Raw genomic sequence first — 20208 nt, 5'->3', positions numbered from 1 at the left:
TTCGCTTTACAAGTCGATGCGCGGCGGCACGTGCATAGCTTGTAATGTCCAGCGTATAAATCATCTTTGCGAGCCTAAACCAGCACATTCGAATCTGTAGCTACCCACGGTCTGACGGAACTGCTGAGGGAGACACAGAGGGGGCGGGGCCAGTGTCTGATGTTCAGAATGAGTCTCAAAAGCAGCAGGATCCCGATACGCTTGCACAAAGCAAAACACTCAGATTGACCCCAAACTTGCTTGAGTTCCATAATGGATGGTATCTTAGTGTGCTGTACTCACATTTCAATCGAGTCAAAGTAGGGGGCTCGCGACCAGTCACCAATGGCCGCTGGCTGCTCCGCTTTATGCCCACGACACAAGAGGCCGCCATTGCTCCACCATTGCTCCACCATTGCTGTAGTACCTCCATATCGCCGCTAGTGCCCCATTGAAAAGCATTGGAGTTTAGACACGTTAAAAACAACTTTGACGCCTGATTTCTATTTTTTCAACACTAGACTAGGCTAGATATTCCTCCTGAGATAACGCTGGGTTAGTAACAATTTAAGAAACCAGGCTGGTTTTCGTAAGAATAATTTTAGAAGGGTCGGACTGTTAGCATTGGAGCAGCACGAGCTACACGTCACGCAAGGGCCGAGTCTATAGTGAAGATCCCGGCCATATGCCCTTTTTAGGAATATGCTTCGTCAGAGCTGGGGAGAGGGAGTCTGTAAATCCGCCATGATTTCCCCCTCGACCGTGGTCATTATGGTTAACGTGGAGGAGTGAGCAGAAGCTGTCCATTTATATACAGTCTATGCCAGTCACCCAAAGCTTCAGGGGGTACACGCCACGGCTCCAAAAAGTTTGGGAACCACCGATCTAGACCAAATCCAACTGAAGTTTAGCTCTGCATCGCAACAGAATTTTCTTGATTGAAGCCACTCGCAAGCCATTTCTAAAGTGTCCATTTCACTTTGTCACAACTTAAAATGAAATTGTCACAACACTCTGACGGCTTTTCAAATCTCGGCGGCGTGTTTTGCAAAAAGACAGTCACTTACTCAAAACATTTCCGATTCACATGACAGTTTGCGCTTTGCCGAGACGTGATCAGCGCCGCCGCGACGCAGGGCTGTTTTTGTCAGAACGTCAAAAAGACAAATTATGCTTATAGCGGCTTTGAAGCACAATGAAAGATCTCATAATGTTGATGGGCTACAAGATAAAGAGGCGAAATTCGTAAGAAGTCCGGGGCCAGATGTTTTTCGTGGATTTTCCGAGTTTCAAATGTGACAAATAATGTTTCGAATGCAGCTGGATCTGGTGCTCGTGATTTTTGTCTTCCAAAAAGGATAATAATACAAATCTTTCTGACACATTGTGGAATTTGCTCCGAGTGCTTACTTCTTCTGTAGCTATTTTCAGGTAATTGTTCTCCCTCACCGCGCTATTCTTATTTTATTTTTTCAATTACCCGATAGCGACAGACTACTACAGCAGCGATCCTATCCACAGACACATGCTCCTTTTCATTTGCCCCTGGTTTAACTAGGAATGTCCCTTTGAGATTTCAGAATCTGTTTCTCAGGGTAGTACTGACCCCAGAGGAGACCCTATTGTACATGTTTCTAATGGTGGGAAAGCCAGAACAGCCAGGGAGAAGTTACTACAATGACTACTACAACAGATTGGATGCTATTTGTTGATACACATGCTCCACATAACCATAACCAAAAAGATTTACTCATTTTTCTTTTAGTTTTGGATTCATAATAAAATAAAAAGTAGTTTGCGGCAAAATAAGTGTTATCTTTTACGGCTCACACACTGTCCCACTTTCCTTCCACCGACTTGTAGCGCTTAAAGCCAGTCAGATCTCCCTGTAACCTACATCGCGAGCGTCAAGCAACACTCCTCCCTTTGGTGTGAAATACATCCGTGCAGCGCGTTTCAACACCGGGGCACGCTCTTCCCACTTTAAAGCTCTCTCTATCTCCCCACGCCTCTCTCCTGGGCCGCCCTTTGAAGGAAGAAGAAGTGTGTGAAACTTTTTTTTTTTTTCCTTCAGAGCGCGCATATATACGGGTGAAGGGCGCGCCGAAGGACTCGCTTTGATTTGGGTCCCGGACTTGTCGGACACTCATGGAGACGAGGACCTCTCCTTGACCTGCCTCTTACCTGCGCTCCGTAGATCGAGTGCAGGGACAGGAGTATCATGGGGGGACTTTGATGGGATAAGTCCACATGTGGGAGGGCCAGAGGAGAGATAAGTGTTTCCATGAGAGGGTCAGGGTTATTGCTATGTGCTCTTTTACTTCAAGGCACTGACTTTTTGGATATTTCTTAAGTCCAACGCTATACACATACTGCAAATAAAGGACGACAAACACAAAACTATTGCAGCTAATATGAAGACTAGATGGATAGATCGGTAGACACTTAATTGTTATTCAAAGAACACTGAAAAAGAAAACGATTTTGTTGCATATGGCCCTGCACATTAAGGGAGTCATTTATCAAGAGAGGTGCTAATCAGTGCAATATTTGAAAAACAAATATGAAGAGTTAATTTTCAAAAGCAGATATCTCCATTTTGATTTCCTTTTTCTAAATCGTTTTGGATATTTGTTACTATATTTGTTAACATAAGTTGTGTGAATTTAATTAAGAACAAGTGACTTTATATTTTTATGGCACTGAAACTAGTCTGGTGATGAACACTGCTAAAGAGAAATTTGCAAGCATATACGTCAAGTTTTCTCAATGGCACTTCTCTGTTTTTGCAAATGAACTCTTCTTATTCTATTTTGTGAGCTGTACCTGATTAAACATTTGAAATGGTATGTATTAGCTGCTGCTCAACCTTTGCACTAGCTACTCATTTTGCAAACACTTTGTAAATGACCCTCAAAGTACAAAAACTCATACATAGAGTAGAATGTACTACCACCACTACGACTATTACAATCTTCTGCAAACATAGGTTCTTAACATACACGATAACTAAGCTTACAAAACGACCATAACTTCTACTACTACTTGGGCTGTCGACAAACTTGCTGTGGCCCAGGGCCCATTTTAAATTATTTTTAGTAGAGAATGGACTTTGGGGGAAAATGACTCTTTTTTTTCTTCTTTTTTTTAAGTAAAATTTCTTAGTGGATACTGTCACACATTACTTGCATTTTCATCTAATACTTTTTTGCACACTGTCGTTGTGTCCTTGGGCAAGACACTTCACCCTAGTTGCCTCCAGTGTCAGCGCACTATGGTGACGGGTTCCTTACTGTAAAGCGCTTTGCGCCTGATAAAGGTAGAAAAGCGCTATATAAGTTGAGTCCATTTAAAAATGTAATACTTCTATATACTACTTTTTAAAGTAAATTATTTGTCTCTGTACCTGTACCTTTTCTTCAGTAGACTGAGTACTTCTTCCATCACTGACCAGCACAATACAGTAGTTAGTAGCTACCAGGACCTTCACCAGCTTTCTCCATTTAAAAAAAAATATTAATACATATTAAGGTGAAACAGTTTAAAAAACAAAGACAACTGGGAGACATTTTTTTATACGGACAATTTGTACGGTATAAATAATTCTGCATAGTGAATATTTAAGGCAGAATGGAGAATAAATCAGAGAATGAATGAGAAAATACAGTACTAGCCAAAAATAAATGCTAATGAATGCGTGTGGATGGATGGTGAGCCAACGTGCCCTGTTCACAGCAGACAAACATTTAGTGCTGGATTTCATTAAATATTTATAAACTTACACTTAAGGAGAGTTCCACTGCTCCGGCATTTTGTCACTTTGTTGTTGGTGGAATTTACACAGCTTTGAATAAGAGCATATTTTGCATTTTTGGTAAAGAAATTAGAAAACTTTCCAAAAGTTGACCAAAGGTGAAGAAAGCTTGTTATCTTCTCAAAGTTAAAGTGTGGTTTCCACCCAGCAGCATGTCTGATGGGGGCACCTGTGTCAGAGAGGCCGTTGCAGTGCATGGGGGCAATATAAAACAAAAAACAAAAGCGGAAATGGGGAAATACAAAAGCACGAGAAAGCTTGAGACTTCAAATTTATGGCTATATTTCTTTTTAGCTGGTCGGTCCTGGCGCCTGCTCTGGAGTAACTAATTGACCTAACTGCCCTAACCCCCCAAAAAACATGCACCTGGTACTACCCAAGCACACACAACACTTGTTACTACCACTCCCACAACAAATCAAACCACTTGACCCCCAGCCCTCTCACAGTAAAGTGGCTCACAAGATGGGCATCTAGGATATGACAACATAAAAACAAAGGTGAACAATTTACTGAGTAGGGGAGACTGGGGCTATTTGTCACGCGGGGTAAGTTGTCACATTGCTTTTGATATGTAATATATGTATTGGTATTCTTCATCTCTTCCAGTAATACCTTTCTCATGTGTAGTGAGAGCTTTCCTTTAGTTTGTGCCTTAAACAAAAGACACTTATCTGAAAGACTGAGATGTTAGCTTTGATTTAAAGCCGTTTGTTAGCTAGCTTACATTGTTCGTAAGGTGGACACTCTGGGTTATTTGTTACAAAAACTGAGAGGTTATTTGTCACATGGGGTATAAGTGGGGGGATGTTTTTTTCTTTTGCCTCTAATATGTTTTTATGATCATTTTATTTTAACATGACCTATTATAGAGGCTGTATGTTTGGGTCATTTTAGTGAATTTGTACCTTCCCCACCTCATTTTGTCCGTTTATCACACAAAGCGAAAAAGTTACAATTTCAAGTTAACATGAAAACACACTGTCACAGTCGATTTTGTTGTGTTTGATGGTTAATTACTATTTATCTCAATTTGACAGAAAAAAGAAAGCAAGGTCTACTTCAAGTCAAGGGTTCATTTAATGCAGGTTTGACTCTTGTGGGATTTTCTGTTGGCGAGCAGTGAACTTTAGAAGAAAATAAAAAAGTGACAAATAGCCCCGGTCTCCCATACATGAGCTAAATCCTTTGAGGAGCAGGAGGGATTGCATGTTGCAGTTGTTTATGTCCTTTTTGAAAGCTGGGATGAGGTAAGCCAACTGGGGGGAATGTGAGTGCCCAACGTAACAACTACGTACTGGTGAAACCTGCGTCAAACCGGCAATCTTTTGACCCTTGGCAATCGCTCTACCAACAAAACAACTTGCGGCCTTTCAATCACGAGGATTTGCATTCAAACTATTATTGAAATATTGTTTCATACTACGCTCAGTAATTCTCTCCATCTGATTTTTATAGTTTTTCCTCTCGCGCTCATTTGCAAAGCCTCTATAGCAAGGTCACAGCCTGCCCACCTCCGCGGGTCCAAATCTGGGTCTTCTCCGCTTCCCTGAGTCCCTTCAACACGACGAGTCATTGAAGGGGCGGTTAAAAAAAAAAGAGACCTCTCAAGGTCCAAGGACCATTTGAAGGGCAGGAGAAAAAATACAAACCTCTAGGGATTCTGACATCCGCGCTGCCCAGTGTTATATTTTTCAACTGTGCGATTGCCTTTTCATTAGCCAGGCATTTAGTGTTCATTACAGATCCATTACATCCCCTTTAAGAGTGCCCTTTCGCTGGCCTCGTCTCTAATGGACTCGGCACCAGCGAAAGCCTAAGTAGCTGCTTTTCCTTTCCCTTTTTTTTTTCTTTTTTCATTGGCCACGTTTGATCCACACATGTAGCCTTTACACAATCATGCGTTTATTTCGCAGCTGCCCACTCACTCGCCTTTAAGAAGGAAAGGGAGAGAGCAGCACACTCACTCATATTGCCTATAGAAAATTTGTCAAATAAAAGTTAATTATGGTGCGAGGAGTCAGGGAAATGAAATAGTGCGCACACAATGGAGTGAAATGGCTCAAATTCAGAATCTATGTGAGGATTGTATTTTCGAAACTAAGATCATATGAATTAGAGATGACAAAGTCCAGATCAGAAGCCCATTGAGAATCTTTGGGATGTGCTGGAGAAAGCTTTGCACAGTGGACACACTCTTCCATCATCAATGCAAGATCTTTGTGAAAATAAACATTTACAACATTGCAGAATCTTATTGAAACAATGCTGTAATCAAAGCTAACCAACCAAATATTAGAGTGTGTGAACTTTTTTTTCAGGGAGTGTACATTTATATGTTAAGCGCAGTTAACACATGAGTTAAGTTTATTTAGTTTGTTTGAACAGCATAAAAATAACAACAAACAAATGTTTACAGGAGGAAAAGGAGTGAATTTGCACACTCAAAAGGAGTAGTTTGAAGTGAGAACTTACGTGACCTACCAATGACTTGTCAACAAAACAGGAAGTTGAGTTTGTGACACATTTTCACTTCAGACACAAAAACCTTTCACACTGATATTGTCATAAAGCACTTTTTTTGTTCTTTCACTCCATACACAATATCCATCAAGAAAGTTCCAGAGAATCCTTTTTATTTAAAGCAGAACAAAGTAACTCATGCCCCTGGAGGTCATAAGCGCCACTGCAGGTAGCATGTTGCGTTTTTTTTACTCATTAATTCTGTGAGAGTCAATTCTACGCTGACACAAAAGACAAAGGGAGAGAGGGATATTGTACATCCCATTACACAATGGAGATATTTTTTTCCACTCAAACTTGGCTGTAAATACTGTTAAAGTGGCGCTAGCCCACAGTTAGCTTTGCCCATTAGCCTGCTAGCTTCTTCGTGATTCCATTAGTGTGTATTGCGCCTCCGACCCGGTGCACTGAAAGTTGCAATTGTGGTTTTCTGAACAGAGACACTAGGGGGAGATGAAATACCACCAAATCATCCCATTGACACTTGAATTACCCCCGGAGGGACTACGAAAAGGATTTATTAAGGTAAAGAAGTTACTTAATTCTTCTTTCTCCTCAAATCAAGATTCAACTTGCCTCAACAAATCTATTCTTACAGTGTGTGATCACCACAAAAGCAACCGCACACCTCTCGCTCAATCTTGCAATCATTAGACACTTGGTTATTTTTTCTTTTTCACGCAAAGATAACACACCAATTACTGCATTCCTGCGTGATGAGCCTCTGCTGCACGGGCCAAGGGAAACATGCTATTAGGCTCATGGGCAGTTAGCGGCGGGAGCAGGGTGGGGCGAGCTCTGGCGTGTGTGTTTCTTATAAATCAGGCTCCTCCGAACCGCAGTCCCTCCGCTGTGGTGGCGGTGTTGTTATAAGAAACGTGGGTTGGCCTCCATCTTTGTCCGGAGCCGAGTGTGTGAACATTTAGCAGTTTTTTTTTCTGACAGTTCTCAGGCTCAAAGCGGTACGTTTCACTGCGGAATCGAGGAATGTGATTTTGAGGTGAATTTTGTAACGGTTACGCAAAGAAATGTCTGATCAAAAGTGGGTCAAAAGATTAAAGGGTCTTCTTGAATCCAGGCAGGCGGATAATTACTCCTTTGTTTAAGTGGTTCTGAATTCATTGTCCACGTACTAGAGTGTTTGTAGAAATGTGGCTGGAATAATTAAACATGGGCGTAGATGAGGATGACCAAGTGGCACCCACCAAACCACTGTGGAGATCTTAATGTGCAATCTTTCGCAAAGGCTTCAGATGGATGTGAGTACTGTTGCTTGGAGAGACACTTTTTGTTTCGTGTTGATTGGTCAAATCAAATATTCGCGCAGATCTTTACATTTTCATGTTCCAACTAGGCTGCAGCAGTTGTTGGAGCCTGATTACGGCGCGCGTTTAGCAAAAGAAATCTAATGATAATCTTTTTTTTCTAACACACTCACCAACACTGACACCAAACCTACGCCCTTGCAATGAAATATTTTTTAATTAATCACAAATGTCAGAGTTAAAGATTTTTGTTAAGATTAATTTGATAACCTCTGGAAATGTACCATTTGCATTTGAGCCATTGTCATGAATACATACACATACACCCAGTATTTGTTTGCAAAACTGATATTATACTATGCGAAAGAAGATAATAATTGTCTTTCTCTTTGTGTCTCCTTAGCACCTTGAAAATGTAAGATTTTAATTTCCTCATGTAGCAGTGGGAGACTATAATGCATCACAGATCTCTACCTTGGTCAGGAATGCTTAGCGAACACGAAACACAATTAGAGAACTTAGAGTAGCGCAAAATCTTTCACAATACTTCCATCACTGAAAAGATGCAGGTCGAAGGCATGAAGCATGATTACCCTGATTGCAATGACACGACACATCTTAAGGCTTATGACATTTTTATGCTGCATAAGCTTGTCCATTACATCAGATTAATAATGATTTTAATTCAAGTGGCAAGTCTAGACACAATCATTTACATCTTGGTCACGTCTTCCTTTAAAGGTCTCATATAATTCCAAGCTTGACCTGTTTCCTAATTACAAACACTTATTTAAACATGCTTGGGTACAGTTAGTTTGACATGTAGCAACATGCCGGTATGAAGCTTGGGAAGTTTCGGAGAGTCGGTAACATACAGTGAAAGAAGTTCAATAGGCCTGAATAAAACATATGGGAATTTAAAGGTGTTTCTGTCTCATGTTCTATTTAAAACCAAAGCTATATTGTTTTATTTAACACATGGGCGAACTTAGCATTTTCTCTCTCACACTCCGTCACCTCGACCAAACCAAACCATTCATTTGGTTTGGACCTGCTCTCAGACTGGACTTTTTACAGCTGTTTCCCTAAATCCACTGCCAAAGAATCTAAAACATACACCAACCGGACACTAACTTTAAATGTGCCAATGTCCAGGTTTTGACTTCAACAAAGAATGCCTACTCTTTTTCACAGGAAGGGAAACATTTTGGTTAAACTGGTCAGGATTATGGTCTAATTGGGCATATAAAGGGTTGGAGGATTGTGTCCCACTCAAGGCAACTGTTATGTACTCCTGAGAGACACTCTACCTAGTCTGTATGAGTCTATGGAGCACAATTGGGCAATGATGGTAAGTGAATATAAATGGAAAATGTAATATGAAATCTAAAACATCAAAATCCACAACAGATTAGAGCCTATTACAATTTAACCAGCCGGCCATGAAAATAAAAGTACCAAATCAAAGGATCATTAGAAAAAGCTTCTCACCTGTGTCTCGGGGATGATAGGCCCATCCTCAGGGGAGATCCTGTAGAACGTGGACAGAGGAGATGCCACGATGACTGGGTTTGGTCTGACGAAACCGCTCAGGTCGCAGCTGGGGATGTCGTTCTCCTCCTGGAAAAGTAGCAGCTCAATTAAAATGCATGGAATCTCAACGCAATGGGATCATAGACAAAATGTTGGTTGATGTTTGCAAAGAAATCGAGTGGTCCATAAACTGATCCTTGAGATACACCAAGGCAAAAAGGACATTAATGGGAGACTTTGCAGAAGAATAGGGGGGGGGAAAGATAATTCAGAGATATACATTTTTGTTGTAGAGTACTGAGAGTATTGGAAGTTGTTTGTCATTTCACACAAAAACAAAGAAATGTCATATTTTCAGCTATGAAATCTATATAATGAATTGAGCCAAATTAATGGTCTCATTTTGTCAAGTTCTTTGATAAGCTAGTTAAAAGAGACTCACTGTTTTTGTGATTCTAAGATCAATAAATCAGGATAGGAGGAGCTTCTAAAGTGGACATATTATTGCAAGGAAATGGCCATATTTGGATTACAGTGTGCTGTATGTCCATGAATGAATAACTAGTGAGAAAAGATGGAGAGCCGTGCTGCTGTTGTAATTTCCTGGAAAACTCTGAAGCGATACTCAATAAAACGTCATAAAATAAATATCATTGGTCATTTTTTCACTCGGACATTGAAACTAACATTTTTGGGAAGAACACTAGCTTAAAATGTCAACATTGAGCACTGAGTGTTTCACCTTAAGTTGAGCATGTTCTTTAGAGAGGAAAAAGAAAAAAAGAGTATCCTATCAAAGAGTTATAAATGGAATCAGGATATTGCAGTGTCAGAAAGGTGTATTTGGAAAGGCAGACACAGAGGACGGTGTGTCAATGTCAAATACAGAACAAAGCTGTTGAGCTAGTTGATCGCACTTACTTTCTTCATGACTAATGTGTCCATCACATAGAAGACGTTCCAAGGCACCCACACCGTCCTGTACTGGGTTAGGAATGGAGCGCGCTCAAAACTCAAGGTCAAGGAAGCGCCGCCATTGACCAGGAGGTCAAACCTGAACAAAACCAGATAAATGCACAGGTCATTCCATGTTGAAGTAGACTTTTTATTACCCATGAGAATCGCATCCATGTAACACAGCATTCAGAGACCTTTTCCCATATGTTCATCAGGTGTGTGCTTGATGGGTTGATGGGGTAACAGATCACCCAACACACACTCACTTTACACAGCAGCAAAGCCCCATGGGAGTCAAACCTCGTGATCTTCTTGTTATGAGACGAGAGCTCGGACTACTTCATCAACATGCTCTCAACAACATGTCTTCAGATAACACAATAAAGTAGCTAATGCGTTCGTAACTACCACTACCACCGGATAACAATGTGCCCAACGGTGTATTTTGCGTTTTGACCCGTCACATTGTTGATGTTGAAATTGCCATGTTTAACTGGCTGCGTAGCCTTTGATTTCCATTCTGATGTATGTGCATAGCATTACCTCCCCGTATGTTTTAGCGCTGTGTTTAGAGGCCCTTAACCTCGCTGGGTGTTTTGGCGAGTGGGCGTGTGTGTGATTGATTGTGTCCGTGTGAATCCAATGCATTTTAAAAGAGCCTTTGCAGTCTGTGCCACCCACACGCTTCGCCTGATAGGAGGTAGGAGAGGAGGGACAGGCCGTGAAGTATGTGTTTACAGAGGGAGCCATCACTGCATTAGGCAGGCCTTTGATTCCGGGGCCCTCTTGTTGTGTGGCACCAACCGCTACACCGCCATGCCCTCTTGCTTTTTAATGGTCCGAAAGATTGGCATAGATTTCTAGCTGGTATTCAGATGAATTTGAACATCTCCCAGTCTGCTTTTGCCCCCTGCAGTTACTATAAAAATAGGGAATAATGAGTAAAAAGGATTCAACTAGACCTCAAACCTACTCTTATTTAGATGTTTTTTTCTGAGTAACTTTCTTGTGACAACTTTTTCAACTTTTTATCTGACACAATCCCAATACCACAGTGCATTTGAATATGGTTCGATAGCAGCGAGAGCACTTTGGCCTCGGAGTCAAGTCTGAGATGGTAATTCATGCACATATGTGGAAGTACATATGCAGTCAAGTAAAAACTCTGACTTGATGTCTAAGTTTGGATCATAAATAAACATATACGGTACAAATGTTTTAAAAAGCCTTTAACTCACAATTCATTTCATATATGGAGGAACATAGATCATCACGTCAGAGTAGAGGTCGGGGCGTCACTATTACATTGATTGAGTTCTACATTTACTTTATGAGCTCTGAAAAAGCTTTTTCACTGTTATTGTCTTGGATTTTCATCAAATACTTCTTTCATCAAACTAACCCAAGCAGCGGAGGAAACATTATTATAAGCGTAATCATAGCACGGTAAGGAAAACTATAAGATTGAATGAAAAAAAACAAAAAGATTGATACAATTTGTTTCTGTAATGATATTTGGAAGTATTCGGATGATCCACATACATGCCGTCCTTGCGTGTGACGGTGTATCCGTGTTCAGGATAGTGCACGAAGGTCACATTGACTCCGATGAGGGGCGTCCCGTCTGCTGTGAGCACCTGTCCGCGGATTATGGACACCAAACTGAGGAGAGAGAACAGAATTACACAAGATTAACTTAAACAACTTCCCAAGTGAGTATATCTATGGAAACCTTGCATTTTATTGCTGCACATCAAGGCAATGCTTTTCACTGCGGAGAATTGTTGGCATAGAGCGTGTGGAAATCAGCAGCATGGCTATTAGTGACAGGTATATGGTTTCTGGTTGGCCTTTGTGGTAGGTGGACTTGCAATCAATAAATAAACAAATATATACAAACAGAAATGATGCACAGCCGTGATTTTAGTTTTGATCAGATACCAAATTATATAAGGGCCAGTTTGGCAAAATCAACTCCATACAGATACAGTACAATGCATTTTACACTAACCTCTTAACCCCACCTCAACCAAGCACATTTTCTCTAGTTTGGCTTTACCCAAATCTAAAAGCTTGTTGAAATAAAAGCATAATCAGATAGAAACAAAATCAAAATAGCAACAAAAACAAGGATGAAAACATAACAAAAATGTGACAAAAACGCAACAAAGCAGAAACGATAAGGCAAAAAAAAGATTGACGAACAAATGACAAAAACTCAACATAAAAATGTGCAAAAATGGGTTGAAACCTCAACAAAAAAGCGACAAAAAAAGAAAGAAAAAGAGACAACAATACGACAACGCTCAAAAAAAATGTGGCAACACATTAGGATCAGTTTTGTAGGCCTTTGCTTTCAAATGAGGCCTTGCACTGTTGCTCTCCAGTTGAGAAGCTTTTAGATTTGGGTCATGCCGAATGGAGGAAAGGTGCTCAGAACGTTACAGCTTAAAATGTATTGAAACTCAGGGAAATTACCAAAGCCATTATCATGCATAAGTAACTCACCAGCTTGAATTAAAGAGAAATGAATGAAAAGAAGAATGGAAAATATGTCTTTTGTATAAAAAAACAAAACATTAATTTAACCATTTAAAAATGACTGTACCAAAATTCAGTCAATGAATGCAATAAATTATCATCCGCCCATAACTAGCAAAAAAAACATTACACCATGGTTATAATCGGAGAGCTGGGCTGCATTTTAACCAACATTTAGTTAAAGTTAACTTGTTTACCCAGGGCTCTACTTTCAACTTCCCCTCTGAGCTATTAGCTAATTTACATAGCATTTTATCCGACCACTTCTTTGTGCGAGCTGGGGGATAGCAGCCAGCAGAGAGCAGCGAGGCTTGACTTGAACTAAAAACATTTGAGCAGAGCCGAGGGAGCGGGGTAATGGGACAGTGATATTAGAGCACGGACCGGAGTGCCACATCGCTCTCATTTACATATCTGTGCTCGGCGGTTTCATCTGGCACATTCGAGTGAACTCAAGGAGATAATGACCAGAGATTGCTGGTGGGGTGAGGATCAGGTGGGCTGGAGAACATTGCAGGCTGCCAAGGATATCAGGGCACTTCTAATAGATTTCCCCTCGCTATTTTAGTAACACAATTCAAAACTCTGTTGCATAGGAAAATTTACCTTTTGTATGACCCATTCTTCAGTACCAATAGGGTGAACAACCACACATCAGTGCCTAAGGGGACTTCAAATTAGGTCTGGCCCACTAACAATGTTCCCATAAAGTTAAAAGCTCGCTAATGCTACCGCTAACGCCCACAGCAGCTTAAACACTGACTGAGGCTCTGTAGGCGCTAAAATCAGGCAAAGAAAGGATTCTTCTCAGCCTTTACAGCGGAGTCAAACTCAACCCAACATCTATCAAAGTCCGGGACATCCTGGCCCCCTCATCGATCTGAAATTCTCGCAAAAATAAAACCTCTAAAAAACTGTCTCACGGAAGAATGTATTTGGGAAAAACCCTAGCTTTGTGATAAGAAATCAACCTTCTTGTTGTGAGACAAGAGTGCTGAGGTTTGACCAAATATTTTATTGTGAGTATAGTAAGGGGAAAACAATTTGGGGAAAAATCTCAACTTTCTCTGATTAGTTGGTCATTTTATACTCACTACTGCTACCTCAGGTCTTACGTGTAACTGCAGCTTCTATATTAAGCTTGTGCATGACGGCACTTCAGACCCGAATTAACAACTTTTTGAATGACAGTGCAGGATTTTAAAGGCAGTTGTGGTCTGGGCTCATTCTACAAATAAGAACATTGCTGGAATATGTACTTAAAATACTTCATTTCAACATTTTTAAACTCTGTTTAGTCCCTTTAACAAATGCTGAATTATGAATATAGTTTTCTACTAAATAAAGATACAAAGGCATGGAGAGGAGTGGTTCAACAGCCCATAAATACATAAATAACGGAGAATGCTAACATGATGCTTTATGTTAGCATCGTGCTAATGCAACGCTAGCTTGCTAGCTACGACTGCCATTTTTTCGCTTTTACTGAACAATCTGCTGTGAATTAACATCCATATGGACCCGATTTAGATTTGACTTTATTTGTATGTGATAAATAAGTTTGTATTTCACCGGAAAATGTCGAAAAAGAGTGAAAAATTCTGTTTTCCCCCTCGGCGAGGCCACGCCACCTTCTATGACGCAATGCTGTCTGTATCTATAGATGGTTATTTTTCACAGACACAACAGACCAAGGACAAATGGATTTCCAGCACTTTGAAAAAAATGAAGTGAAATGAATTACTGTATTTTTGTATTTCGTCAAAATAAAATAACTAGAAAGGTCTTTGGAAGCCTTCAGGGGCTGAGACAACTCGAATCAGCCTCACAGTGAGCGTTATCATATCTGTTGCAGGAAGGACAATCAGATTTGCGGCACTCTGAAAATCTTTAGATAAAATATCCATCTATGTACAGTATAGTTCAAAATGTAATAGCTTTAAACATTTTTGAGACCTTGAAGACACTTGTTCAATATAATGCATTAAGTCACTAATATGTTTTTTTTTTTTTTTAGTTATATCAAAATGATCTGATCTCAGCATTCAGCCTGAAGTGCGCTGCCTGATCAAAAGGCTTTTAAGATTTCTTCTTCTGATCCCATTCAAAAAGCATTAACCACTCAGGGAGCTGTGTGTAAATAGTCTCAGAGCAAATATGATTAAACAAGATATTGGATTCAGAAACGCAATTTGAGGTCTCCATATCCCATTTAGATGAGACATTGTATTATCATGGCTCCAATGTGACCAACATCTATGTAGACTTTTTTGGCCACTCAAAATGAAACAACACTACAGGTACATCTTAAAAAAGGTATTTACTTAGCATTCTGAACTAAAACACACACAATTCTGGGTGCATTCTTAAAATTGTACTGTTTTTATTGCACCATTAAAGGTGACAATGTCAAACAGCAGTAATTCAAACTCAGGCTGCGTGACAAAACTTTTGCTTACATTTCCTGAAATGTCCTCAACCACACAATGTCACTTTGCTGCAGGGCTCCTCTCTGACATAAGCTCTTAATAAATGTGTATTGATTTGAGCCCATGAATTACTTACATTGTAAACTGCAAATTAATTTCCAGGTATCCGTGAACCCTCCAGCCCCAAACTCATAAAGGCCAAACATAATTAACTTGTATCATTCAGAGTGAAACGCACAGAGGACAAAACCTGAATTGAATTTACGAAAAACATGTACTGTGAAATATTTTTGAATGAATAGATAAATAGCAGCTAGATTAGACGTCAGATTTAATTTACATTTCTTCACTTCTTCAATCAAGACAAAGAGACCAACATTGTAAGGTTTTCAGTGCTCACCCGCAGGGCTGTAATCTCGATTTACGTCACAGTAACTCACGTAGACATTAGCTTATGCAGTCCGTTTGACCCGCTTTAGCACGTTACAAAGATTTCACTTAGAGAAGAACTTTCCGACCAGCATCTCACCACATCAGCCTCAGAAGCACATGCTGAGCTATTTTACCTCAGCCTTGTGGCCATTTATTTTTAACTTTGCAGCTTTTCCCCTTGCCATGAATGGGCACACTATACGCTCTGGGTGCGTCGAGGTGAAATGGGTAGTGCTGCTGCTGCTGCTGCTGCTGCTGTCGTTCTTGGACGCAGCTAAAATGGAACAGGAGGTGGTCGGTGGAGGTATAAAAAATAATAATATGACCACTATTACAAAGGCAGGCTCATAGCAATTTCAAAGCATTAATTTTTTAGGAGCCGCCGCGGGCAAGTCTGGAACCACAAACACCTCCTGTCACTGTGCAAAGAACACTCCAAACTGATGTAAATTGCTATTGATTTAAAATACAATCCAGCCTTCAAAGCCAATTTCAGAGAGACCTTTGCATTTTACATCATCGCGGCAATTCAGTCTATCCACTTCTCTAAGACCGATTATTTCCACGTCCTCTTTTACCACATGCATAAATCTCCCATTGGGGTTTCCTCTTGGCCTAGCAACTGCAACTCGTGGTCTTAGAGCCAAGATTTTAGTAATCTATAGGATAAAAGATGATGTTTCATACGATAAAGCCTTACAATGCTTTGGTCTTGGTCTAGTCTCGAGTCATTCCTCGTTTAGCTCTGGTTTCTTAATGGTTTAGCCCAGGTTCAGTCCTTACATTAACTGTAAATACATTGATTAAAATTGGTTGCTGCTGTATATTTGTTCTTTGTATCCAAAATGTGGCAGATCGCTCCTCTAGGCCTTCTGTTTCCTGGCAGCGCACGTGTCAACATCTTTATACCCATAGATTTACTTTCTTTCCCCAAAGTCTGGAAAATGTATCTACAAAGCTTACAACATGAGCTGCCCGAATTATGTTCTCAACCCTCATCCAATCAATCTTCGTGATGAACAGAAAACAAACAATCAAAACAAAAACACTGTCGACCATAGCATACTTGGTTCAAAGCAAGAAGGTCCCAGGCAGGGTTGCCATGGTCTGCCAAACCTTTTGCGTATTTCCGTGCATTAAACCAGAGTTTCCCAACAGGGGATACTCGAGGACCTAGCAGGGGATACTTGGAACTATTGCAAATTGGAAAATAAAAGGGGAAACTGAACATTAGTTTGATAGGAAAAGCTATATTTTGCTATAAAGGTGTAGTTTTGGGAGAATTTTTGGATGTAACATTGTGGTTTTACACAGAAAAATAGCGCTTTTAAGTGATTGCTTTCTAAATAAACTGCAACACCCTTGGGTGGAGGTACACAGACCACTGAACGGTCCAGGGGTCCGCAAAATAAAACAGGTTGGGGACCACTGCATTAAACAATTACTGCCTGCGGTCTTCTGGCTTTGTTATCCATATATACTATTTCTGTGTAAAAGTGATAATGGGGCAGGTCCAGATCACTGAAGGGTTGCAGTGGCATTAAAAACTAGTATGATACATTGGATATTACAGCCACGTCATAGATCTGCGGGTATTATGGCTTCGAGAGGCTTTTGGGTGGGTTTGGGTGCTAACTTCCTGGCAACTCTGGTCGTTGGTTTGATTCCGGACTATGTGTAAAATCTTTCTGTGTGGACTTTGTGTGTTCTCTCTGTGTCTGTGTGGGTTTATTTCCTTTTTATCCTCCCCAAACCAATTTAAAATACGGACAATAAACTAATTCTCCAGCTTTTTACGTCTGTCTAGGACTCTAGGAGCCCACTCTCCTGACAGGTTTTCACGGTGTCTCTGAATGATGGGTCGATTTCACTAAATTTTGCGAGATTCCCAAATTCCCCAATAGCAATGCTTTAACTTTCACTCCACTAACAATTGAATGTATTGAGCAATTTGATAAACACTCAACTTCCACAACAAAAAAGCTTTCGTTGCTATAAATTAGAATCGATCCAAAACACAACACAGCCTCTTTCTTTAACCGCTGTCCAATAATTTAAGGTCGATTTTTTTTCTCTCCTTCTGCTGAATTGAATGCAGAAGAAATCATATTCACAAACCCTCGCAGCAGCTGAATCTCTGAAACTCAAATTTTTTTTTTTTTTTTTTTTTATCACTGGGTTGTGGCCTCTGCTCTTCACGCTGCATTCAGGCACACATTGAACAATTTGACAAAAGCAAAGTGAATGGCTGCGCAGAATTGCAATCACGTTTCAGTGGCTTTCAGTACTGTCCTCCGCAATTTTCCCCACTCCCATCAAATTCACTGAAATCACTGAGTTGAGAAGACTTTTTCTTTTTTTTACTTAAACTTGTTCTCCAGTTTTACACTTATTTATTTTGGGACACACAGCAGGATGAGTTGCCGGGCCTATAGTAGCAGTAAAAATCCCTAAGGTTTAGTTAAGAGACATCAAGAGTCATAGTCATTATGAATTATGGGTAAAAACAAATGACAAACAAGACAAAAGGCAGGCTCAGATCTGACGAAGATACTGTGAAAAAATCAGCAAGCTTCAGGACAAAAAAAACCCTATACACAATAGATTATACTGTAGATGTAACGCAGTGGCTGATCTCGTGATTGACTGTAGGAAAGGAGGCAGAACCATTTCTGCAATAGTGTTTTCCTGGCTGAATCCACTATATCTGACAGCATTGTTTAAATGTCTTTATAGTTTTAAAACAAGATGGTTGCTATTTTTGTTGACCTGTGCCTCACAATCAACCAGCTCTTAAGCAATTCAGATGCACTTTCTCCTCTCTTTCGCATTGAGGCACATTGAGTTCCATCGCTTGCCCAGGGTCTAAGCTTCAAAGTTTGTTAAAAAACTATTCATTGCTTCTTCGATCTTCCAAGCGCTATTTATTCAACCACTTCATGAGGATAAATCTTTAAAGAAAGACTCAAGTTCCTGTACCTTCTGTTGAAAGGACTGTCTCCTGTGATGATGTGAGTGGATTCTGGACCGACCAAGAAGTGAATTCTCTGGTAAAAAGATCTGGCGGCCTGTGGATAAAGACAGAGATGTTTGGTCAGCTTTAGAAAAAAAAAAGATACAACTGTGATACTGTATCTATGTCTTTTTTTGTGAAATGGGGCCCCACCTGTTGAGGGGTAAGAGCTGCTGGAGACTGACTGAGGAGCTCTGCGGGGTCCGGGGAGCCCTTGCAGAACTGCTGGCTCTGACAGGACGGCTGCAGACAACAGTCCGGATCCATGCAGTCCGCCAGGCCATCTGAAACACAAACCATAACAAGTCAGGGGAAGGTGATTATAAAGTACAGCCCTCTGCAACCAGTTTTAATAAGATTTTTTTTTTTACAACAAATGTCTAGATTGGACCAGTGTTAGAACAGTATTGAACGCAGGTATTGGCAAAAAAAGACCCAAGCATGCCTCAACGACAACTTCACCCGTACTCATCAGACACCTTTTACTACAGAGTTAGGCAAATTTGTTTTGTGGCTGGTCAGTTTTCTTCCTTGTCAAAAGACCAAGGGCTGAACCTCCCAATCGTGGCCCAAAGGAAACACCACTTTCTTCAGATCCCACCTGATCTCACCTTCTGTGGTTCCTACCCAGTTCAGCTTGACAGGATACCTTCTTTATTATTTTTATTTTACATGGGACTTGGGATGTCGTGGAACTCCTTTTTTTTAACCATGTCCTTTTATCTCTCCTATGCATATTTTTGCACCATTCACTTCTGCAAAAGAACTTAAATGGACTGGATATTAATCTCTGAAACTTGATAGTCGGTCGGCGATTCGACAAAGATGGAGGGATGTACGCACACGGAGCAGGGGAGAGTGGGGGGATAAGGACGGGATCAGAACAGGAGGAGATGGAGAAGAAACACAGGGCTTAGGGAGCAGCGGAGGATAACGTGGGATTAGGAATAATTATAGATGCAGGAGGGACAGGCCTGAGTATCGGGACAACGGGAGGAGACAGACGGGGAAAACATGATACGACGGAATCGAGGGAGATTTAGAGCAATGAGACAATGGGACACACATTGGATTGGGGAATAAAGATGTAATATGAGGTTTTATTGTGATAGAGAATAGGCATGACAAATGAGGGGAGTTATATGTACTTTAAAGCTAGTGTGGGCTGACAGTGTCCAGAGCAGAGCTATACTCAGTCATTTTGTTGCTGAGACTGTGACGTTTTGAGGGAATACATCAGGAAATTGTACTGTCTGACATACTAGTTTTGTAATGGAGTAAAGCAATAAACACAGCGTGAGTATTAGCAACTGTAAAATTAAAATGAAAGGTGCTGTACCCGATTTTTCAAAAATCTTTCCTAACTTTCATAACACAAGTATGACCTTCCAGTTTTTGCAGGGACAGGTTTATTTCACAACTTTCAGGGAGGAAAGTGGAGCTTTTCTGCAATGTTATAACAACAAGCTAACTATTCCAAATTAGTTGCATAGTACACAGTGGTCTGTTTTCACAAATGGCTGTTAAAGTGAACAAGAGACATTTTATTCCATTAAAATGGTTAATCCTGAGTCGTTTGAAATGTGTTAGTTATAACTATGGACCTGGTGAATAGATGTGTGGACTGCAGTACAAAAATTGGTATTAACCATGGGTTAAAAATGACTTCAGATTACTTTGCTTATTTGATGACATTTCTGACTGGTTCTAATATATTCTTGC

At 40.4% G+C, this 20208-nt stretch overlaps 1 protein-coding gene across 9 annotated transcripts in view; it reads right to left on the bottom strand.

Moving 5' to 3' along the window:
• Window positions 1–20208, bottom strand: part of tenm3 (teneurin transmembrane protein 3) — a 627437-nt gene that overhangs the window by 97510 nt on the left and 509719 nt on the right. For all 9 annotated transcript variants that reach the window (XM_079553229.1, XM_079553230.1, XM_079553228.1 and 6 more), the window contains 5 exons: window positions 18640–18770; window positions 18453–18541; window positions 11614–11733; window positions 10036–10168; window positions 9073–9201 (listed from right to left, as the gene is read on the bottom strand). In XM_079553229.1, coding sequence (XP_079409355.1) covers window positions 9073–9201; window positions 10036–10168; window positions 11614–11733; window positions 18453–18541; window positions 18640–18770 — 602 coding nt within the window. The remainder of the gene's footprint in view (window positions 1–9072; window positions 9202–10035; window positions 10169–11613; window positions 11734–18452; window positions 18542–18639; window positions 18771–20208) is intronic.

Source organism: Gobius niger, assembly GCF_951799975.1.
Source record: "Gobius niger genome assembly, chromosome: 3".
Classification (NCBI taxonomy): Eukaryota; Metazoa; Chordata; class Actinopteri; order Gobiiformes; family Gobiidae; genus Gobius; species Gobius niger.
The sequence above is the reverse complement of the archived record's forward strand: the minus strand, read 5'-3'. Positions and strand labels throughout refer to the sequence as shown.